This window comes from Drosophila grimshawi, unplaced genomic scaffold (assembly GCF_018153295.1).
Source record: "Drosophila grimshawi isolate 15287-2541.00 unplaced genomic scaffold, ASM1815329v1 contig_80, whole genome shotgun sequence".
Classification (NCBI taxonomy): Eukaryota; Metazoa; Arthropoda; class Insecta; order Diptera; family Drosophilidae; genus Drosophila; species Drosophila grimshawi.
In genome coordinates this window covers 662187-687865 of record NW_025063639.1, presented here as the reverse complement: position 1 = coordinate 687865, position 25679 = coordinate 662187, and the positions used below count along the sequence as shown (strand labels likewise).

At 45.6% G+C, this 25679-nt stretch overlaps 1 protein-coding gene across 18 annotated transcripts in view; it reads left to right on the top strand.

The window, feature by feature from the left end:
• Positions 1–25679, top strand: part of LOC6570295 (twitchin) — a 60516-nt gene that overhangs the window by 29715 nt on the left and 5122 nt on the right. For 17 of the 18 annotated variants that reach the window (XM_043215866.1, XM_043215855.1, XM_043215868.1 and 14 more), the window contains 11 exons: positions 407–760; positions 842–2554; positions 3940–4839; positions 6088–6851; positions 7389–7524; positions 7770–8660; positions 9160–11826; positions 12338–12619; positions 12684–12983; positions 13046–23507; positions 24722–25063. In XM_043215866.1, the coding sequence (XP_043071801.1) occupies positions 407–760; positions 842–2554; positions 3940–4839; positions 6088–6851; positions 7389–7524; positions 7770–8660; positions 9160–11826; positions 12338–12619; positions 12684–12983; positions 13046–23507; positions 24722–25063 (18811 nt within the window). The remainder of the gene's footprint in view (positions 1–406; positions 761–841; positions 2555–3939; positions 4840–6087; positions 6852–7388; positions 7525–7769; positions 8661–9159; positions 11827–12337; positions 12620–12683; positions 12984–13045; positions 23508–24721; positions 25064–25679) is intronic. The other variant, XM_043215869.1, reaches the window with a different exon arrangement.

Sequence of the window (25679 nt, the reverse complement as noted above, 5' to 3'; positions counted from 1 at the left end):
AGCAAAAAATGTATATTAATATAATATATTAATATAATATATTAATATTTATATCAATATGTATATTGACTTGGTATTAAATTATAAAGAGATAAAAATGAATATAGAACTACGAAAAAAACAACAATGAATAAAATAAATAAAATTGATAAATTTTTTTAAAATAAATAAATAAATATTTTTATATCTTAGTTGTTTGTTTAAATGCATAAATCTGTATATAAGTATAAAACAAAATAGTAATTAAAATATTAAATATAAAAAAAAAGTAAATCGAAAACTTAATGATAAAACTATAAATAGCCAAAAAGAACGAAATTTAACAAGGGACAATTAAAAAAATACATAAAAAAGCATGCAATACAATATTTATATGAACTGTTGTTGAAATCATAATCCATTCAAGATCAAAATCGCTTTAATAAGAAGCTCAAGGACACGGATGCCGTGGAGCGTGAGAAACTGGTGTTCGACATTGAGCTGCAGGATCAAACGGCTCCCTGCGACTGGAAATTCAATGGGGAACCCATTGTACCGAACGAGCGCATCGAAATCAAGAACTTGGGCGGTGGCAAGCATCAGTTGGTGTTTAACAACCTGGAGTTGACGGATGTGGGTGAGATTACCTGTGAATCGGGCCAGCTGAACTCCAGTTGTAAGTTATCGGTGCGCAAGGGCGAAAGCAGGCCGAATATCGATTGTCCCGATGACTTTGCGGGGCCGATAAGTGCGCCAGTTATCGTCGAGGTGCCATACAAAGGTAAAACAAAATACTACAAAATAACAAAAAGTATTTAAGATTAAATTTTAAATTTGATACTTAATATATTTTTTTTAATAGTTAGCGGCACCAAACAATCACCCGTCGAGGCCAAGTTGATCAAGGATGGCAAACCGTTGCCCGTCAAGGATGTTGAGGTGGCCGTCACCGATGACAAGGTCACGTTTAAGATTAAGAAACCTTCGCGTGACTTATCGGGTCCCTATCAAATAAAGATATCGAATGCACAAGGCGAAGATACCAAGGATGTGAATATAATATGCCAGGATGCGCCAACGCCACCGCAGGACGTGGATGTCACGGACATTTATCAGACATCGTGTGTGGTGAAGTTTAAGAAGCCGGAAGACGATGGAGGCACACCGATAACCAAATACGTTATCGAACGGCAAGATTTGAGCAAGAAACAGGGCTGGGAGCCTGTCGCTGAGGTTCTGCCGACGGAGCCATGCCTCAAGAAGATTGAGGACCTGATGCCTAAGAAACAATACAGATTCCGTATACGTGCTGTGAACAAGATCGGTCCCTCAGACCCAGCCACCTTCAAGAACTCGATACTCGCCAAAGATCCCTGGGACGAACCCGGCAAACCCAAAGACGTTGATCTAACCGACTGGGACAAGGATCACGCGGACCTCAAATGGGAGGCACCTGATAGCGATGGCGGTGATCCCATCACAGCCTATATTGTCGAATACAAAGAGAAATTCTCAAATGATTGGGTTACGGGCAAAGAGGTGCCTGGAGATGCCCGGGTGGCTACGGTGGACGGGCTGAAGGAGGGACAGCAGTACGAATTTCGAGTCCGTGCTGTTAATCGAGCTGGTCCCGGTGAACCCAGTGACAAGACGAAGGCCATCATTGCCAAGTGCCGTTTCGTCAAGCCGTTCCTCGTCGGAGACGGTCTCAAGAACATCACAGTTAAGAAGGGTCAAACTGTGCGCTACGACATTAAATACGACGGTGAACCGGAACCGGCAGCGAGCTGGTTCAAAGCGAATGAACCACTTAAATTTGATAATCAACGCATTTGCTTGGAGCAACTCGAGCGCAACTCGGCAATGACCATAAAAAAGGCCATACGCAAGGATACCGGCAAATATAAGCTGGTGTTGACCAACACTTCCGGCACCATTGAGTCGGAGGCGCAGGTTATCGTCCTGGATCGTCCTTTGGCGCCCGGCGGCCCCTTCGAGCCGGAGGAGGTGCGCGCCAACCATATAAAGATGAAGTGGAAACGCCCCATCGACGACGGTGGCTGCGAGATAACCGGTTATGCCCTGGAGCGCATGGATGAGGAAACAGGTCGCTGGATACCCGCCGGGGAGGTGGGACCCGATGCCACCTCCTTCGACTTCAAGGGTCTGACGCCGAACAAAAAATACAAGTTCCGCGTGAAGGCTATCAACAAGGAGGGCGAATCGGAGCCGCTGGAAACAACCGATGCCATTGTGGCCAAGAATCCCTACGATCCACCAAGTCCGCCCAGTCAACCCGTCATCGATGACTATGACAACAAGAGTGTCATGCTCAAGTGGAAGCGACCTCCTTCCGATGGTGGTCGTCCGATTACCCACTATGTTGTCGAGCTCAAGGACAAATTCTCACCCACGTGGAGTGAGGTGACGAAAACGGAGGATCCCACACCGGAGTGTAAGGTTGAGGGTCTCAAGGAGAAAATGGTCTATCAGTTCCGCGTGCGCGCCGTGAATAAAGCGGGTGCCTCGGAACCCTCACAGCCCACCGACAATCATCTCTGCAAGCACAAAAATCGTAAGTTCCATCCATCTGTTTATATAGATTTTATTTATATATATTTTGCTTGAGCCAAGTGCACGCATTTTTTAAATTTTAGTATTTTAATATTTATTCTTGGTTGAAGCAATGCTTTTTTTAATATCCTGTACCCATTAAAATAGTGTGAGATATGTTTATATATATTATTGAAGAATTTTAATTAATATATTTATATTATTACGTATTTATTTAAAAAAAAAAAAAACATTATTTATTTGATGTATTTTAGTTATTTACTTCATTTAATTCATTAATTTAACTTTATTTTTATTTAACTTATTTATTTATTTTTGTTTTTAATTTATTTTTTACTGCCAAGTTTAGTTTTTTATTTACTCAGGGAAGATTGAAGGCGTCCGTTCAGTCAGCTGTGATGCTTGAAACTATATATATTTTGTATTATTAATTTATTTATTATATTTATTTAATTTTAATTTTATGTATCATTCATTTATCATTCATCTATTTGTTATTTTTCAATTTCATTTGCTTCATTTATTTAATGTATTTTATTTATTTAATGTGCGCTACTTTTTTTGTACTATTTTTGTAAAACCTATAAATATTTGCTGTGCCCTTTTGGGTACAGGATATCTTACAATCGAGCACCCTCGATTGAAGCTTTGGCTTAACATATTTTCAACGCTTTTGCAGTAAACAATAATTGCTTTCAGTACAATCTCTCTCAGTTCAACATTTGCTTCATCTCAAATTTTTGTTAGTACCATTAAAAAAAAAGCTAATAAAATTATAAAAACTTAATACAAAATTCCGAATTCAATATTTGCCTCATCTAAAATTCTTGTAAGTACCATAATAAAAAATCTAGCTAAGCCTCATCTAATTGTAGATTCTTGTAGATACCTCATCTAAATTACAATTTCAAGTTAAATTAAAAGATAAAATAATTAAAAGCGATAAATAACCAAAAAAGATAATAAAATAAATAATCAAATAAGTAAATAAAACAGTGAATTCTTTTAAACATAAAATAATAAATAAAAAAAAATAATATGAAAATATAAATAACTTAAAAGATAATTAAATAAATAATAAAATAAATAAATAAAACAGTGAATTATTTCAAACATAAAGTAATTATTTCATGAACATCGATTTTTTGTAGCAGTGCATTTAAATGAACTAACATTGAGACTTAATTTAAGTCTTGAAATACTCCATTTTAGAGCAACGCAAACGCATCGCAGCAACTTGAATTTCATCGCTTTGCAAATGCTTACTCAAAATTTGAAAATTTCTTAATTTGGACTGACACAAATTCTTGTACCCCAACTGTATATATATATATATATTTATATATATATATATATTTATATATATATATATTTATATACATATAGTTAAGCCACAGATTGATCGATCAACATTCAAGCGAATGACGATCAAGAGTGGTCGCACCCACAAATGGTCCGTAGATGTTACTGGTGAGCCCGTACCAGAATTGCACTGGAGTTGGCGCGACGATGTACCGTTAACGACAGGAGATAGGATCAGTATCGAGAATATCGATTATCATACCGATTTTGTAATAACAAATCTGAAGCGTAAGGATAGCGGTTTCTACACGCTGAAGGCGGAGAATCGCAACGGTGTCGATCGCGAGACAGTTGAGCTGGTAGTGCTGGGCAAGCCCAGTTCGCCGAAGGGTCCTCTCGCTGTCAGCGATGTGACCGCAACCGGTTGCAAGCTGCAGTGGAAGAAGCCCGAGGATGATGGCGGTGTGCCCATCAAGGAGTACGTTGTCGAGAAAATGGACACCGCCACAGGTAAATGGGTGCGCGTGGGTCGCTCGCCAGGCGAGAAGGAACCGCCCAGCTTCGATGTAGCCGGTCTGAATCCCGGCTCGGAGTACATGTTTCGTGTCACCGCTGTGAACGAGGAGGGTGAATCGGAACCGTTGACTACGCTAGTGGGCATTGTGGCCAAGGATCCGTTCGATGAGCCCAACAAACCGGGCACTCCCGAAGTTACGGACTATGACAATCAGAGTGTCAGCTTGAAGTGGACGGCGCCCAATAATGATGGCGGTGCTCCCATCCAGAAATACATCATCGAGAAGAAGGACAAGAACAAGCCAGAGTGGGAGAAGGCCCTCGAGATACCAGGTGATCAGCTGGAGGCAACTGTCGCCGGTCTGCAGGAGTACGGCGAATACCAGTTCCGTGTGATTGCCGTGAACAAAGCGGGTCCATCGGCTCCATCCGATGCAAGTGTGCCTCAGATTGTCAAGTACAAGAAGTGTAAGTATTGGATATGGATATAAAGTAGAATATAGAAGATATATATAGTAAGGATTGAAGGTTAAAGATCCTTATCCATGAAAGATACACAACTAATAATAATAATTAGAAACCTCAGCTTTAAAAACAACTGGTAGTAAAGATGGAGATCTTTTAATAATCTATTTAATAGTATATATTAATTAATAACTATTCAGATAGAGTTCTTGTCGTAGATTAAATATGAAATCTACTTACTTTAAATTCAATATAATTTATATATTATATATCATTTTGTGGGACATTTTGGGGTTATGGGTGCAGGCTTACTGATTGAAACACCGGGCCCATGACCATTAATAACACAAGGAGTTTTCTTTAGAGGTTATGTTTACATATATACGTTTCAATATCTTTTCGTCATGCGCTGCGCGACCTTCTTTGCTTAATGTAATGGAACGACTAAATTACGCTAATCGATGTTATGCGCGTACATGTTACTCGCATACAGAATGTTGTGGTAACTCTACAAACATTGTACACACAGAACTATGTAAACATTGTTGCTTTAACATATTATTATACTATTCGCGATAATAAAAATACATTTTTATTATGATCTTAGCAACCAATTTAAAGAATCCTAGAATACCCTATGCTCACTTATGATTTTTGTACCCAACTAAAAACTACTTAGATAGAATACTTATCTTTCGCGGAAACTATAAATGAAAGATGAGTTTGCTTGCTTTTTAATTATATATCAATTAAAAATTATTTATCGATTTTATTATGATCTTAGTACTAAAAAAACTCACCAGATGGAGTTTTTACCTTTCGGATTTGTTGTAAATAAAATAGGCTTGCTTTGTAATGATAATATATATTATGATCTTAAAATAAAATATCCTTGCTCTTTAATGATGTACATAATGTATAATGATCTTATAAAAATTATGATCTTATATAATATAAATATACCATATAGAATTCTGAATTACCCTTGTTCATTTAAGATCTTAGAACCCCAATAAAAACTAACCAGAGCTCTTATCTTCAAGGATTGCCGTAGATTAAATATAAATTTCCTTGTGTGCTAGTGATAAGTGACATACAAGTTATATATATATATATATATATAATATATACCAAATTAAAAACTAAACAGATATGGCTCTGAAATAGCCTTGCTAATCTATAATTTGAGGACCTTTTAAATAAGAAAGTCCTTATATTCTCTCTCTTCTCGCTACTTCCCCACACCTACAGTGAAGCCGCGCATTGACAGAACAAACCTGAAACCACTGCTAATACGTGCTGGCAAACCTATTAAATACGATGTGAACGTACGAGGCGAACCCGTGCCGACGATCATTTGGTATCAAAACGATAAAGAGCTTAAGCCGGAGGAGTTGCCAAGCAACATCGAGATCCAGAATATACCCCATAATACGAAGATAGCGATTATCGATGCTGTGCGCAAGCATACGGGCACCTATAAGATCCGAGCCGTAAACGAGCACGGTGAGGATGAGGCGACCGTCGAGGTCAATGTGCTGGGACCACCCGGTAAGCCGAGGGGTCCTCTAGTCGTCAAGGATATTACGAAGGATGGCTGCAAATTGAAGTGGCAGAAGCCGGAAGATGATGGCGGCAAACCGATAACCAGTTACCAGGTCGAGAAATTCGATAAGAAACAGGGTCGTTGGGTGCCGGTCGGTCGTACCTCCGGCAATGATACCGAACTTGATGTCAAGGGCCTGCAGGAAGGCCATGAGTATCAGTTTCGGGTCAAGGCCATCAACGAGGAGGGCGAATCCGAACCTCTGGAGACCGATGGCAGCATTGTGGCGAAAAATCCCTATGATGCTGCCACCAAGCCAGGCACACCCAAAATCGATGATTATAATGAGCATATGGTTAAATTGAAATGGGAACCGCCCAAAGACGATGGCGGTGCTCCGATTATCGGTTATGTTATCGAAAAGAAGGATAAATTCTCTCCCATTTGGGATGAAGTGCTCACCACAAATGTAAGTATCCAGTTTGAATGGGTTTTGAGCTATGGATCAAAGCAATTAATTTTATAATAATCAATAATAATAATAAATTAAATAATTATTTAGTAATTAATAGTAATTTCAATAATTCAATTATTAATTCAATATATAAAGAGTCATTTAAATAATTACTTGGTAGCTGAATATATATATTTAAATTATTATTTAATTATTTAACTACTATTTAAATTTATAATATATATTTATTATTATTATTTAATTATTTAAACTACTATTTAAATATTGAAATAAAATGTTACAAGATATATTATAGTTTAAGTAGTACAAAATAAAACTAAATTTAGCTTTAAATAATTTTAAAAAATTGAAATAATTAAATAGTAACTGAACTAATTAAAGAATAATTTAAATAATATTTAAATAAATAAACAATCATTTTAAATATTTAAATAACAATTTAAATATTAATTTAATTTAAAAAATAGTAATTTTAATATAGAAAGTATATAAAACTAAATATGATTCAACATATATATATTGCATATTTAGAGCCCTACACCCGAGGCAACTGTCGATGGCCTTACCGAGGGCAATGTGTATCAGTTCCGTGTACGGGCTCTCAACAAGGCCGGAACCAGCGAACCCAGCGACGCAACCGAGCCGCATTTGGCCAAGCCCAGAAATCGTAAGAAATAATAAAACAATTTTTGTTTGCAGCAGCTATAAAAATTAATTGCCAATTTATAAAGTTTTGCTAATTTCACTTCTTTATTTGACTATTATTATTTTGGTATGTATACGCAAAAAATGCTTGATTTTATGTTGAGCCAAAGCTTATTATTAGATTAATTATTATTTTAATATATATTAAATATTTATATTTGATATTATTTATATATTAATATAATAAAATGTGAATTATATCCATAGTCAAGCCAAGCATAAATCGCGAGAAAATGAAACCGATCAAGGTGCGTGCTGGTAACACTGTTAAGTTCGATGTGGATGTCAAGGGTGAACCCGCGCCAACTTTGACCTGGTATTTCAAGGAAAAGGACCTAACGCCCAGTGGACAAGTGCGCCTGGACAATGAGGATTACAACACAAAGTTAACGCTGTTGGATACAGCTCGAAAAGACAGTGGCATCTACAAACTGAAGGCGGAGAATATTAATGGCGTCGATGAGGCCGAAGTGGAAGTGATTATCCTGGATAAGCCGGGCAAACCGGAGGGTCCTTTGGAGGTCTCCGACATACACAAAACCGGCTGTAAATTGCAGTGGAAGAAACCAAAGGATGATGGCGGTGTTCCCATTACGGGCTATGCTGTTGAGAAAATGGATACGGCTACGGGTAAATGGGTGCCAGCTGGCACCGTTGATCCCGCTAAGATGGAGCTGGATGTGAAAGGTCTCGATCCCAATCATCGCTATCAGTTCCGTGTTAAGGCTATCAACGAGGAGGGTGAATCGGAACCACTCGAGACCGAGTCAGCAATCACTGCCAAGAATCCATTCGATGCCTCGGCACCGCCCGGTCTACCCGAGATTGAGGATTGGGATGAGCATCATGTGAAACTGAAATGGGAACCACCCATTCGTGATGGTGGCTCTCCCATTACCAACTACATCATTGAGGTAATGGACAAGGACTCCGGTGAGTTCGTCAAGGCCGCCGAGACGGAGGGACCCATCTGCAAGGGTGTCGTTAAGAAACTAGAGGAGGGCCAACAGTACAAGTTTCGTGTGCGTGCGGTGAACAAAGCGGGTCCCTCTGAGCCATCCGAACAGACCCATTGGCATACGGCCAAACCACGTTTCTGTAAGTGTTGGATGAGACCTTAGATTGAACTCTCCATCTCTCTCTCTTTCTTTCAATTGATCTATCTACGAGTTGATATCTTTCTAATCTTTCTTTATATGATCTGAACTGATCTCTGTCTGTTTTAATCTGATCTGATGTAACTCTCTCTCTCTCTCCCTAATCTGATTTGATCACTCTCTCTCTCTCCTTAATCTGATTTGATCACTTTCTCTCTCTGAGATGATATATCTTTCTGATCACTGTTTTTTCTCTCTTTCTTTAATCTAATCTTTCTTTTATCTAATCGGATCTCGGTGTACTGATCTCACTCCTTCCGTTCTGATTTCCCCCTGATCTAATCTGATATCTCTCTAATATGATTTGATCTCTCTTTCTCTTTCTGATTTATCCTCATTTCTGATCTGACCACTTTGAGCTGAACTCTCTTTGATCTGAAATGATCGCTCTCTCTCTCTCTCTCTTACCTCTCTCTATACTCTCTCTCTTCTTTCCACAGTGAAACCGCACATTGATCGCACTAACCTGAAACCCGTTATAGTCAAGGCCGGCCTCTCGATCAGTCTGGACATCAATGTGAGGGGTGAGCCTGCACCAAAAATCGAGTGGACCTTCAATGGTCTGCCCGTCGTGAGTGACGAGGAAGGTGTTAAGATCGATAGCGTCGATTACAATACCAAGTTCTTTGTGATGCGTGCCAAGCGTCCACAAAGTGGTAAATACACCATCCGAGCCAGCAATGAGGTGGGTGAAGATGTGGCCGAGTTAGAGGTGTCTGTGCTGGGTAAACCGGGCAAGCCAAAGGGTCCGCTCCAAGTAAACGACATCACCAAGCACAGTTGCAAGCTGAAGTGGGAGAAGCCCGAGGATGATGGCGGCGCACCCATCGATTACTATGAGATCGAGAAACTCGATCCACATACGGGCCAATGGTTGCCATGCGGCAAGAGCTCCGAACCGGAGGCCAAGGTTATTGGTTTGCACGAAGGCAAGCCGTACAAGTTCCGCGTGCGCGCCGTCAACAAGGAGGGCGAATCGGAACCACTTGAAACGGAGAAACCGATCATTGCCAAGAATCCGTTCGATGAGCCGGATAAACCGGGTCGTCCCGAACCCACCAATTGGGATAAGGATTTCATCGATCTGGCTTGGAATCCCCCCAAAAGCGATGGTGGTGCTCCCATCCAAAAGTACATCATTCAAATGCGCGACAAGTCCGGCAGGGGTTGGGTAGATGCCGCGACTGTACCGGGTGACAAGACCAAAGGTACTGTGACGGGCGTGGAAGAGGGACATGAATACGAATTCCGTGTTGTGGCCGTGAACAAGGCCGGTCCCAGCGAACCGAGCGATGTGTCAAAGTCGGTGGTGGCCAAGCCACGTTTCCTGGCGCCGCACATCGATCGCAAGAATCTGCAGAAGAAGATAATGCGCAGCGGCCAAATGCTCCACATGGATGCGGCTGTGAAAGCCGAGCCTCCTGCAAAGATAACGTGGACCTACAACGGAGCCGAGATCAAGTCTGGTGAACACGTCAAGATCGAGAATGAGGAATATAAAACGACATTTATAATGCCGAAAGTGAAGCGGGCCGACAAGGGCACCTATATTGTTACGGCCAAGAACGATTCCGGCGTAGATACCGTTGAGATTGAGCTAGAGGTGCTCTGCAAGCCCAGCAAGCCAAAGGGTCCGCTGGCAGTCAGCGATGTCAAAGCGGAGAATGTCCATCTGAAGTGGGATAAGCCCGACGATGATGGCGGCGAACCAATCGAGCATTATGTTGTGGAGCGCATGGATACGGAAACGGGTCGTTGGGTACCGGTGTTGACCACGAAAACGCCAGAAGCGGATGTTACGGGTCTGACCGAGGGCAAGGAGTATCTATTCCGCGTGAAAGCCGTAAACAGTGAAGGTGAATCGGAGCCACTAGTAACGGACATACCTGTTACGGCCAAGAATCCGTACGATGCAGCGGACACGCCAGGCAAACCCCAGGTTACGGATTGGTCTGCGCATCATGCGGATCTCAAGTGGCGTGCACCAGAAGATGATGGTGGTGCTCCCATTACCGGGTATATCGTTGAGAAGAAGGACAACAATACGGGCAAATGGCAAAAGGTGCTCGAGACAAATACGCCGGATTGCAAGGCACGGGTCAATGATCTAATTGAGGGCACCAAATACCAATTCCGCGTCAAGGCCGTCAACAAAGCTGGACAAAGTAAACCTTCCGAGGCATCTGATCAGATGACGGCTAAGGATCGGTTTGCACCACCCAAAATCGATAGAACCAATATTAAAGATATTACAGTTAAGGCCGGACAACATATACGCTATGACATCAAGGTGTCCGGTGAACCACCAGCGTCAAAGACCTGGTTCCACAACAAGGCACGCATTGGCCAAGATGATTTCAACGTCGACATGGAACCCTATCGCACCAAGTTAGCCGTACCCTTTGCCAAGCGAATGCATACCGGAAAGTACACAATTAAGGCGGAAAATGATTCCGGACATGATGAGGCCTCTTTTGAGGTAACAGTGCTCGACAAGCCCGCACCACCCGAGGGTCCTTTGCGGGTCACCGATGTGCACAAGGAGGGCTGCAAGCTGAAGTGGAATCCACCGTTGGACGATGGTGGTTTGCCCATCGAGCATTATGTGTTGGAAAAAATGGATGTAGAATCGGGTCGTTGGCTGCCTTCTGGTCGCTTCAAGGAACCCTTCGCTGAGCTGAACAACCTCGAACCGGGCCACGAGTACAAGTTCCGTGTGCTGGCCGTAAATACGGAGGGTGAATCGGAACCGCTGCTTGGCGACCAAACGATAGTGGCCAAGAATCCGTTCGATGAGCCGGGCAAACCGGGCACGCCAGAGCCAGTCGATTGGGACAAGGATCGTGTGGATTTGGTTTGGCGACCGCCGCACAACGATGGCGGCTCTCCGATTACGGCGTATGTGGTAGAGAAACGTGAGAAGGGCACCGACAAGTGGATTAAGGGCGCCGAGATCTCAGCACCAACTCTGGATGAGGAGTGCAAGGCGACAGTGCCCAATCTGGACGAGAACTGCGAGTACGAGTTCCGTGTCAAGGCGATCAATGCTGCCGGACCCGGCGAACCTTCAGACGCCAGCAGATCCGTCATTACCAAGCCCAGAAAACGTAAGTTCAACAAATAATTCAAAAATTTAAGTAATCTTATAATTTATATATTTTTTTAATTCAAATTTAAATATTACATATTTGTAATGCAATGTATTACAAACTATTTTTAATTTATGGTCTTATAAATATTACCTTTTATTTTTTTATGGAATTTAAATTTAAATATTTAATTGAATTTCATTTACTTTATTACATGGAATAATTATTTAAAATGAATAAATAAATAAAACATATAAAATAAATCAAATAATTTAAATAAAATAAATAATATATATAAATAAATAATAAAATGAACAAATAAAATAAATTAATAAATAAATATTTATATTTCTAAATATTCTAGGTTAAAATTTAAATATTAAATTTGAGTTTAATTTAAATTAATTTATTTTTTGCATTAAATAAGTAAATAAACTAAATGAATTAATAAATATATAAATAATTCAAATCAATTAAAATAAGATAAGCTAATTTCTACCTATCTTTATGCATCATCATTTCAAAACAGTTTCCCCCAAAATCGATCGGAAGAATATACGCACCTATAATGTCAAGGCTGGCGAGCCGATATTCCTGGACATTAATGTGAGCGGTGAACCCGCTCCGGAAATTAGCTGGACCCAAAATGGCAAGTCCGTGTATTCTACATCGGGCAGTTGCATCGAGAATGTGCCGTACAACACCAAATATATTAACAATAATCCGGAACGCAAGGATACGGGTCTCTACAAGATTGTTGCACACAATTTGTACGGCCAGGATCACGTCGAATTTCAAATAAATATAATCAGTAAGTGTAAATTAATAATGAATAAATAAATAATATATATTAATTATAATTAACAAATTTACAGCCAAGCCTGGCAAACCGGAGGGTCCTTTGGAGGTGTCCGATGTGCACAAGGATGGCTGCAAATTGAAATGGAAGAAGCCCAAGGACGATGGCGGCGAGCCCATCGATAGCTATTTGGTGGAAAAATTCGATCCGGATACGGGCATTTGGTTGCCCGTGGGTAAGAGTGATGTGCCCGAGATGAATGTGGATGGCTTAATACCCGGACACGAGTACAAATTCCGTGTGAAGGCAGTGAACAAGGAAGGCGAATCCGAGCCGCTGGAAACACTGGGCTCGATTATTGCCAAAGATCCATTCAGTAAATAGATAAAAGAATCTAATTAAAATAAAATAGAGTAATTAATGTTACATTATTTTTAGCTGCACCGTCGAAGCCTGGCGCACCTGAACCCACCGATTGGACAGCGAACAAAGTGGAACTGGCTTGGCCGGAGCCCGCCTCGGATGGTGGTTCACCGATCACGGGTTACATTATCGAGATTAAGGACAAATATAGTCCGCTGTGGGAGAAGGCACTTGAAACGGATACGCCAAGTCCGCTGGCCACCGTAAATGGTCTGATCGAGGGCAATGAGTATCAGTTCCGAGTGATTGCCTTGAACAAGGGCGGTCAATCGGAACCTTCGGAGGCCAGCAAGACCTTCATAGCCAAGCCTCGCTATTTGGCGCCCAAGATCGATCGTCGCAATTTGCGGGATGTGACAATTTCGGCGGGTACGGCTCTCAAATTGGATGCCGTAATTACGGGTGAGCCCGCACCGAAAGTGGACTGGAAATTCTCCAATTATCCCCTGCAAACGGGCAAGAATGTTACGATAGAAACACCCGATTACTATGCGAAGCTTGTCATACGTCCCACACAGCGTGGCGATTCCGGCGAATATTTGATTACGGCCGTAAACAGTTCCGGCAAAGATAGCGTGCTGATCAATGTGAATATAACCGATAAGCCAACGCCGCCAAATGGTCCGCTGCAGATCGCCGATGTCCACAAGGAGGGCTGCCACCTGAAGTGGAAGCGACCCACGGACGATGGTGGCACGCCCATTGAGTACTTTCAGATCGATAAACTCGACCCGGAGACGGGCTGTTGGCTGCCCTGCGCCCGTTCGACGGAACCACAAGCTGATGTTACGGGTCTAACGCCCGGCAATGAATACAAGTTCCGTGTATCCGCCGTAAATGCTGAGGGTGAATCTGCCCCACTGGTTGGGGAGGAATCGATTATAGCCAAGAATCCGTTTGATGAGCCGGGCAAGCCGGAGAATCTACGGCCAACCGACTGGGATAAGGATCACATCGATTTGGCATGGACACCGCCACTCAACGACGGTGGTTCACCCATCACCGGTTATCTGGTAGAGAAGAAGGACAAATACGGGCACTGGGAGAAGGCGCTAGAAGTGCCAGCGGATCAGTGCAAGGCAACCGTGCCAGACCTGACCGAGGGCCAGGCCTACGAATTCCGGGTGAGTGCCATCAATGCAGCGGGTCCCGGCGAACCTTCCGATGCGACGGCCCCAATTGTGGCCAAGGCGCGGAACAAGCCACCCGTTATCGATCGTTCCAATTTGATTGAGGTACGCATCAAGGCCGGACAGGCATTCAGCTTCGATTGCAAGGTGTCCGGCGAACCGGCGCCCAAAACAAAATGGCTGCTCAAGAAAAAGGAACTCTACACTAAAGATAACGTTAAGGTTAACCATGTGGACTACAACACCAAGCTGAAGGTGAGCAATGCAACACGATCCGATACGGGTCTGTATACGGTGCACGCGGAGAACGCTAACGGGGAGGATAGTGCGGATGTTAAGGTTACAGTCATCGATAAACCGTCGCCGCCAAATGGTCCGCTCAAGGTGGAGGATGTGCATGCGGAGGGCTGCACTCTGAAGTGGAGTCCACCCGATGATGATGGTGGTCAGCCCATTGACAGCTATGTGGTCGAGAAATTGGATGAAGTGTCGGGTCGTTGGGTGCCCGCCGGCGAGACCGACGGACCAACGACCAGTCTGCACGTGAAGGGACTCACGCCGGGCCACAAATACAAGTTCCGTGTGCGCGCAAAGAATCGCCAGGGGTTGTCCGATCCGCTGACAACGCCACACGCCTCTGAGGCCAAGAATCCCTACGACGAGCCCAGTAAACCGGGCACACCTACCATCAAGGACTTCGACAAGAATTTCGTCGATCTGGAGTGGACAAAACCGGAGAGCGACGGCGGATCGCCGATCAGTGGTTACATCATCGAGAAACGCGATAAATACGCGCCCGATTGGGAGAAGTGCGCCGAGATTGAGGGCAATGTGACCAGTGGACACGTGCCTGACTTGATTGAGGGCGTCAAATACGAGTTCCGTGTACGGGCCGTAAATAAAGCGGGTCCGGGCGTACCCAGTGACCCCACGGAACCCCATGTGGCCAGACCCAAGAATCTGGCGCCCAAAATCGATCGGAATTTCATGTTGGACATCAAAATACGGGCGGGAAATGTTTTCGAATTCGATGTGCCGGTGTCGGGTGAACCGATACCCAGCAAGGAGTGGACGCACGAGGACAACATGGTCATCAACACGGATCGCGTGAAGATCAACAACAACGATGAACGCACCAAACTACGCATACTCGACGCCAAGCGAGCGGACACTGGCCAATATACGCTAGTGGCACGCAATATAAATGGCGTGGACAGGCATACGGTTAAGGTGACCGTGCTGGATGTGCCTAGTCCGCCGGAGGCACCGCTTCGCGGCGATGACATCACCAAGAACTCATTGACGCTGCGCTGGCGACCACCGCGCGACGATGGCGGCTCCGAGATCACCCACTATGTTGTGGAGAAAATGGACAATGAGGCGATGCGGTGGGTGCCCGTGGGCGAGTCTGCCGGCTGCGAAATCCGTGCGGACAACCTCATCGAGAACCATGACTACAACTTTAGAGTGCGTGCGGTGAATAAGCAGGGTCAGTCGCAACCACTGACCACCAGTCAGGCCATCACTGCCAAGGATCCCTATGCACATCCGGACAAGCCCGGTCAGCCGCAGGCTGTCGACTGGGGGAAGAACTTTGTGGATCTGGAGTGGGCGGCGCCCAAGAGAGACGGTGGTGCACCCATTACTGGCTACATAGTCGAGAAGCGGCCCAAGTTCGGCCAATGGGAGCGAGCGGCAACGATACCCGGGGAGGAGCGCAAGGCGCACATACCGGATCTAACCGATGGCGGGGAGTACGAGTTCCGTGTGATTGCCGTGAACAAGGCGGGTCAATCGGATCCCTCGGATCCCTCTGCTACAGTCATCTGCAAGCCCCGTTTCCTGGCGCCCCACTTTGACAAGTCGTTGCTCAACGATATCACGGTTCACGCCGGAAAGCGACTGGGCTGGACTCTGCCCATCGAAGCCTCGCCGCGTCCCAGCATCAAGTGGCTATACAATGGCCAGGAGATGCCGTTGACGGAGCAGACGCGCATCCAATCGAATCTGTTCCAGAACGAGCTCAGCTTTGAGATACCCTCGGCGCAGCGCAGCGATGAGGGTCGCTACACGCTGATTCTGAAGAACGAACACGGCTCCTTTGACGCGTCCGCACATGCCACCGTCTTGGATCGTCCGTCGGTGCCGAAGGGTCCGCTAGACATCAGCAAGATAACTAGAGATGGCTGCCACCTGGCATGGCAGGTACCCGAGGACGATGGTGGCTCCCCCATTCTGCACTACATCATCGAAAAAATGGATTTGTCGCGTGGCACCTGGTCGGATGCGGGCATGAGCACGCATCCCGTGCATGACGTGACCCGGCTGGTGCACCGCAAGGAGTACCTCTTCCGGGTGAAGGCAGTGAATGCCATCGGGGAATCGGAGCCACTCGAAGCCGCCAAGAGCATTGTGGCCAAAAACGAGTTCGATGAACCCGATGCGCCTGGCAAACCCAACGTAACCGACTGGGATCGCGACCACGTCGATCTGCAGTGGGCGGCACCCAAGTCGGATGGCGGCGCACCGCTCACCGAGTACATCATCCAGAAGAAGGAGAAGGGCAGTCCCTACTGGATCAATGTGGTGCATGCCCCACCCAATAAGACCACGGCAACCGTACCGGAACTCGTTGAGGGTCAGGAATACGAGTTCCGCATTATTGCCGTGAATCAGGCGGGTCAATCGGAACCCTCGGAACCCTCCGACATGATTATGGCCAAGCCACGCTATCTGGCGCCCAAGATAATCACGCCCCTGCACGAGGTGCGAATCAAGGCGGGCCTAATCTTCCACATCGACATTGATTTTATTGGCGAACCGGCGCCGGAGGCTATCTGGACACATAAGAATAATCCACTAACCTCCAATGAGCGCTCTACCATCACCACAATTGGCCACCATACGGTGGTGCACACCGTCAACTGCCAGCGTGGCGATTCCGGGATTTATCATCTACTATTGCGCAACGATTCCGGCATTGATGAGGGCAGCTTTGAGCTGATCGTGCTGGATCGTCCTGGTGCGCCAGAGGGACCTCTGCAATACGAGGAAATCACCGCCAATTCGGTGACAGTTTCATGGAAACCGCCCAAGGACAACGGTGGCTCCGAAATCTCTGCATACGTCATTGAAAAGCGGGACTTGACGCATGGCGGTGGGTGGGTGCCGGCCGTTAATTATGTGAATGCCAAGTATAATCATGCGGTAGTACCGCGTCTGTTAGAGGGTACCAAATACGAGTTCCGCGTCATGGCTGAGAATCTACAGGGTCGCTCCGATCCGCTGACTTCCGAGCAGCCCGTTGTGGCCAAGAATCAGTACACGGTGCCGGGTGCACCCGGGAAGCCGGAGTTGTCCGACAGCGACAAGGATCACATTACGATCAAGTGGAAGCAGCCGATTAGTAATGGTGGCTCGCCCATTCTCGGCTACGATATTGAGCGGAGGGATGTGAATACGGGTCGCTGGCTCAAGTTGAACGCTGAACCCGTGCCCACAACGGAATACCGTGATGATCGCGTCACGCCCAATCATCAGTACGAGTATCGCGTGTCCGCCGTAAATGCGGCGGGCAACAGTAAGCCTTCCGAACCCTCCACAACACTCAGCGCTCGCCCAATGCGCGAGAAGCCAAAGTTGCACTTGGACGGCCTGCTAGGCAGAAGGATTAAGGTGCGTGCTGGCGAACCGGTTAATGTGAATATACCCATATCGGGTGCACCAACGCCGACCGTCGAATGGAAACGTGGTGACCTCAAATTACCGGAGTCCAAGAAGGTCTCATACGACACGAATTCAGAGCGTACGATATTCCGCATTGATGATTCGACGCGACAAGATTCAGGCGTATATAAGGTAACGGCAAGCAATGAATTTGGCAAGGACTCCGCGGACGTTGAGATCATAGTGGTGGATAAACCGACGCCGCCGGAAGGTCCTCTGACTTACACCGAAACCGCACCCGAACACATCTCGCTGCAGTGGCTGCCACCTAAAGACGATGGCGGGAGCGAAATTACGGGTTACATAATTGAATTCAGTGAGTTCGGCGTGGACGATTGGAAGCCGGTGCCTGGCTATTGCCCGAAAACCAATTATACGGTCAAGGGTCTGACGGAGGGCAAGAAATACGTGTTCCGCGTGCGAGCGGAGAATATTTACGGCGTATCTGAGCCACTAGATGGCAAGCCCGTCATCGCCAAGTCACCCTTCGATCCACCAGGTGCGCCCAGTCAGCCCCAGGTGGTCGCCTACACACCCAACTCAGCCTCGCTCGAATGGCATCCGCCGGACTATTGCGGTGGCAAACCCATCTCCGGCTATATTGTGGAGCGACGCGAAAGGGGCGGCGAATGGATCAAGTGTAACAATTACCCAACGCCAAATACGAGTTATACCGTACCCGATCTGCGCGAGGGTGCTCGTTATGAGTTCCGCGTAATTGCCGTAAATGAGGCGGGTCCGGGCAGTCCCTCAAAGCCCTCGGAGCCGATGACAGCAGAGCTGCAACGCTATCGACCCGACGCACCGGAGCCACCTAAACCGGATCGCATCACCAAGGATAGTGTTACACTCTCGTGGCGACCGCCGCGAAACGATGGCAAGTCCAAGATCAAGGGCTACCATCTGGAGATGCGACCAAAGAATGCCAAGGATTGGAAACCCGTGAATGAACTACCCATCAACGGTACCGTTTACACCGTGCCCAATCTGAAGGAGGGCGAAGAGTACTCGTTCCGCGTCATAGCAGAGAACGATGTGGGTCGCTCCGATCCCTCGAAGCCATCGCCACCGATTACGATTGAGGAGCAGCCGAACAAACCCTGCATGGATCTGGGCGGTGTCCGTGACATTGTGTGCCGTGCCGGCGACGATTTCAGCATACACGTGCCCTACGTTGCCTTCCCCAAACCTACGGCTTCTTGGTACTCCAATGATAGAGTCCTCGATGATCTGGATCCACGTATGCATCAGCATTTGACGGACGAGGCTGCTTCGTTTGTGGTGAAGAACTCCAAGAGGACCGATTCCGGTCAATACAGATTGCAGCTGAAGAATCCCCATGGCTTCGACACGGCTACCATAAATGTTAAGGTGCTAGATCGACCGGGTCCGCCCACCAATTTGCGTGCCGATGAATTTGCCGGCGATTCATTGACCCTCTACTGGAATCCGCCATGCGACGATGGCGGCTCGCCCGTACAGAACTACATAGTGGAGAAAAAGGAGGCGAGATCCTCCACTTGGAGCAAGGTCAGCAGTTATTGCACTGTGCCTTTTGTGCGGGTTCGCAATCTGACCATCGGGAAGGACTACGATTTCCGTGTGATTGCCGAGAACAAATACGGGCAATCGGAGCCGGCTGAGACAAGCGAACCGATCCGTGCCCGCCATCCCTTCGATGTGCCCAATGCACCGGGCATTCCGCGAGGCATCGACTCCACCGAGGATAGCATTACCATTGCCTGGACGAAGCCCAAACACGATGGCGGCTCACCGATCACCGGCTACATCATCGAAAAGCGACTGCTCAGCGAGGACAAGTGGACGAAAGCGGTGCACGCCCTCTGTCCGGATCTCAGCTGCAAGATACCCAATCTTATCGAGAATGCCGAGTACGAATTCCGTGTAGCCGCTGTGAATGCAGCGGGTCAATCTCCGTTTAGTGCGTCGAGTGATTTAATCCCCTGCCGTCGTCCACCGCATGCGCCCAAGATTACGTCGGACTTGTCCATACGGGACATGGTGGTGATTGCTGGCGAGGAGTTCCACATCACCGTGCCCTACCAAGCCAATCCTAGGCCCACACCAAACTGGAATATCAACGGAGTCGATGTCAGTCCGGATGAGCGGATACGCTTCGAGACAGACGATTATAGTTCCGTGTACCACAACAACTGTGCCAAGCGGACGGAGACCGGCTCCTACACGATTACGCTGACGAATGCGAAGGGTTCGGATACGGCGTCGTGCCATGTGACCGTTGTGGACAGACCCGGTCCGCCCCAGGGACCCCTCAATGCATACGACATTACGCCGGACACCTGCACGTTGGCGTGGAAAACACCGCTGGATGACGGCGGTTCCCCGATCACCAACTATGTTGTGGAGAAACTGGATGCCAGCGGCACCTGGGTGAAAGTCAGCAGCTTTGTGCGGAACACCCACTATGATGTGATGGGTCTGGAACCGAATCACAAATATCATTTCCGTATACGGGCGGAGAATCAATACGGCTTATCGGATCCCCTGGAAATGCCAGAGCCGATTACGGCCAAGCATCAATTTACGGTGCCCGACGAGCCCGGCCAGCCCAAGGTCATCGATTGGGATTCGGGTAATGTCACCCTGATCTGGACACGACCCGTCAACGATGGCGGCTCCCGCATCCAAGGCTACCAGATCGAGTACCGGGACGTGGTCAACGATTCAGCCTGGAACACTTACGAGTATCTCATCAAGGACACCAAATATCAGCTCTATAATCTGACCAATGGCAGTGAGTACGAGTTCCGGATTAAAGCTAAAAATGCTGCCGGATTCAGTAAACCGTCGCCGCCCTCGATGCGATTCAAGCTGAAGGGCAAATTCAATGTACCCTCGCCGCCAGGCACGCCCCAGGTCACCAAGGTGGGAAAGAACTACGTCGATCTCAAGTGGGAAAAGCCCACCAGTGATGGCGGCTCTCGCATCACCGGCTACATCATTGAGCGACGCGATATTGGCGGCGCTGTATGGGTAAAGTGCAATGATTATAATGTTCTCGATACGGAATTCACCGTTATCAATCTGATCGAAATGGGTGACTATGAGTTCCGTATATTCGCGGTGAATGCCGCTGGACGTTCGGAGCCGAGTCTGTGCACGATGCCGATTAAGGTGTGCGAGGTGCTAGGCGGCGTCAAGCCGGAATGGATCAGCCGACTCCAAGATCGGGTGGCGCCCTGCGGCAAGGATTACACGCTCCAGTGTGCCGCATCCGGCAAGCCAACGCCCACCTCCCGCTGGCTCAAGAATGGCAAGGAAATTCAGATGCCCGCCGGTGGCCGGTTCACGTGCGACAGTCACGACGGCATCTTCCGGCTGCACATCACCAACGTGCTGTCCAGCGACGATGGCGACTATACGTGTGAAGCCATCAATTCGCTCGGATTTGTGCACACCTCGGGTTATCTGAAGATCGGGGCACCGCCCATCATCAATCGCTGTCCGAGCGAACTCTATTTGCCGGAGGGCGACAATACCAAGATTAAGGTCTACTATTCTGGTGATCAGCCGCTCGCCGTGCGCATCACCCGTAACAATGAGCTCGTCTCGGATGCGGCAAACGAGTCGCATCTGAAGTACACCGTCTTCGATGATTATGTTGCCATCTTTATCAGGGATATTGTGAAATCAGATGCGGGCAATTATCACGTTGAGCTGAGCAATGAATCAGGCTCGGCTACGGCTCCGATTGATGTGCGCATAACGGGTCTGCCGTCGACGCCAGTGGGTCCCATGGGCATCTCCCACATCAATAAGCATTCGTGCACCTTAACCTGGCGTCCGCCCAGCTACGATGGCGGCCTGCGCATCTCCCATTATGTTGTGGAGCGCAAGGATATATCATCGCCTCATTGGATAACCGTATCCAGCACCTGCAAGGACACCAATTTCAATGTTCAAGGCCTAATTGAGAATCAGGAGTACATATTCCGTGTGATGGCCGTGAACGAGAATGGCATGGGTCCTCCACTGGAGGGTTTGAATCCGATACGTGCCAAGGCGCCCATTGATCCACCATCTCCTCCCGGCGTGCCGCAAATCACAGAGATTGGCGGAGAATTTGCCCATCTTGAATGGGCCAAGCCCGAGTCTGATGGCGGTGCTCATGTCCAGGGCTACTGGGTGGACAAACGGGAACTTGGCAGCGATACGTGGCAGCGAATCAATAATATTATTCAGGCAACCAATCAAATCAATTGCCACAATCTCATCGAGGGCAGGCAATACGAATTCCGTGTGTTTGCTCAAAATATAGCCGGACTCTCAAAAGAATCCTCCGCTTCGCAGGCCGTCAAGATCATCGATCCGAAGGCGGCGACGCCGCCACAAATAGTGAAGCCTCTGCGCGATGAGAACTGCATACAGAATCACAATGCGCAGTTTACGTGCACAATTACGGGCGTACCTCGACCCGTAATCAGTTGGTACAAGGGCGCCCGTGAGATAACGAATGGGGCACGCTATCACATCTACTCCGAGGGCGACAATCACTTCCTGCACATTAACGATGTGTTTGGCGAGGATGCCGACGAGTATGTTTGCCGTGCCGTAAACAAAGCGGGCGCCAAATCGACACGGGCTGCTCTCGCCATAATGACCGCACCGAAGTTAAATGTACCGCCTCGTTTCCGGGACACGGCGTACTTTGACAAAGGCGAGAATGTGATTGTTAAAATACCGTTTACAGGCTTCCCCAAGCCACGCATACACTGGGTGCGCGAGGGCGAGAATATCGAATCGGGCGGACATTATAACGTGGAAGTGAAGGAGAGACACGCTGTACTCACCATACGTGATGGTTCACGCCTCGATTCCGGCCCGTATCGCATTACGGCAGAGAACGAGCTCGGCTCTGACACGGCCATAATTCAAGTGCAGATCAGCGATCGACCAGATCCGCCGAGATTCCCGTTAATTGAGAGCATCGGCACCGACTCGCTCTCGCTGAGCTGGAAGGCGCCCATCTGGGATGGAGGTAGTAATATCACCAACTACCTCGTCGAGCGAAGAGAACATCCCCTGTCCTCGTGGATACGTGTTGGCAACACGCGCTTCACCTCAATGGCTGTCAGCGGCTTGACGCCGGGCAAGGAATACGATTTCCGTATATTTGCGGATAATGTATACGGTCGTTCCGATTCCTCCGAGATTAGCACGCTGATCAAAACGAAGGAGTCGATCAAGAAGAAACCCGCCGAACGCAAATGGGAGCTGGATGAGAATGGCAAGCGTGTCAGGGGCAAGGCTGATGGACCCATCAAGGACTACGATTCGTATGTCTTTGACATCTATTCGAAATTCGTGCCGCAAGCCGTTGAGATATCGCAACAGAGCGTCTACGATAGATACGATATTCTCGAGGAAATCGGCACAGGCGCCTTTGGAGTTGTTCATCGTTGTCGCGAACGCAGTACTGGCAACACATTTGCCGCCAAATTTATACCCGTCTCGCATACGGTTGAGAAGGATCTGATCCGGCGCGAAATCGATATCATGAATCAGCTGCATCACCAGAAACTAATCAATCTGCACGACGCCTTCGAGGACGACGACGAAATGGTCCTGATTCTCGAATTGTGAGTACAAGTGAAAATTAAATAATTCTAAGACAAATGGCTCTAAATATATACCAGGTATTCGAAAAGGGTATTTTAACTCATTCGAATTGATTATCAAAATCAACATTACTCAATTTCCATTTCGATTCTTAAAAAAATTAATTTTAATATATTCCAGGTATTATTATTTAACCTATTCGGTATTCAATCGAATTGTTCTTTAAAATCAGATTTATTCAATTTATTTCAATTTTCCATTTCGAATTCCATTAATAAAATAACTCTAACTTTCTCAAACTCTTTTACGTTATTAATATTCACTGGAATTGGGATTAAATAATGACAACGAATTGAATTTAGGTTCACAGCCTATAAAAATGCCGAGAATTCTTTCAAACTTTTCTAAGATATTCAGTATTAAGTAAAATTAGATGGAGTGTTGTTGGAGATTTGGGGTTATGGGTGCAGGCTTACTGATTGAAACACCGGGCCCATGACCATTAATAACACGAGGAGTTTTCTTTAGAGGTTATGTTTACATATATACGTTTCAATATCATTTCGTCAAGCGCTGCGCAACCTTCTTTGCTTAATGTAATGGAACGACTCAATTACGCTAATCGATGTTATGCGCGTCTTTACAGTAATCTGTTAAGAGACTCGCATACAGAATGTTGTGGTGACTCTATGTACATTGTGCATACAGAACTATGTAATCATTGTTGATTTAACATATTATTGTACTATACGCGATAATAACAATAAGTGTTAAGAAATAATAAAATTATAATAAAACTACAGTAACTATGTCGACTATTCTAAAAAAAGCTTTCTTTTATGGTATTCGAATAAAATAACATAAAAATATTAGTATTAGTAAAAATAAAGTTGTATAAAAAATGTCGATTAGGGTTCCATCATTTTTCCATACTTTTAAACGAAGTATAAAGTATATATATACTCTTTTATTTGGCACCATATATATAATATCTTCCGGTATGTATATGTAAATTGATGGCACCAATTTCCATTCCAACTCTATAAATATTGCGCTAAATTTACCAGTATTTTTACAAAATTATTTACGGTATTAGACTACGTATTGTTAGCTTGATTTATAAGGTACCTGCAAGCCATAAATTCCAACTCTGACTCTAATTTACTTATTTATTTATATGTATTTTGTATTATTTTTTTATTTATTTTTATTTATTTTTACTCTCTCTGCGCAGCTTGTCCGGTGGCGAACTTTTTGAGCGCATAACGGCTGAGGGTTATGTGATGACCGAGGCAGAAGTGATTAACTATATGCGCCAGATCTGTGAGGGAATACGCCATATGCACGAGAAGAACATCATTCACTTGGACATCAAGCCCGAGAACATCATGTGCCAGACACGGACCAGCACAAATGTCAAACTGATCGACTTTGGCCTCGCCACCCGTTTGGATCCCAATGAGGTGGTGAAAATTACAACGGGTACGGCGGAATTTGCTGCACCCGAAATTGTGAATCGGGAACCAGTCGGATTCTACACGGATATGTGGGCAACGGGTGTGCTCGCCTATGTCCTGTAAGTATTTTCACAATCCAAAATTCAATTCAAATTAAATTGATCATTTTTTTAACCAAAATAAATAACCTTGAGCCTCTACAATTTTTTTAAAAACTATAAATACAAAAAGCTCGTAAATACTCGACCAATATCTTATTTTATATATTTGTTCATATTTTTTTCAATACTTTAAATATTTAACTACTTTTAATAATGATGATCTTTTATTTATTTAATTTTATTTATATTCATATTTTTTATTTTATATTTTTTTGAACTACAAATTTAATAAGTTTTTATAATTATTGCTTTTATTACTTTATTATGTTCATTTTATATGGATAGTTTCTTATTTTAAATTTAAAAAATATGCGGCAGGAGCTGAAGTCAAAGTATTGTGAAAATTTGAATTATTTAATTAATATTTATCTTTTGTAGGTTCATTGAATAAAATAAATATTAAGTTATATATTATTATATATTTTTATTATATTTATTTTATTATTCGGACCAAATATGGCCTAAGTGTGTCAGCCCATCGGGCTGACAGCCGACATAACCTAACCTAACCTATTTAAATATTTATTTGCCAAAGATTTCACTAGGTTGAAAAATGAGAATTAGTTAACGTATT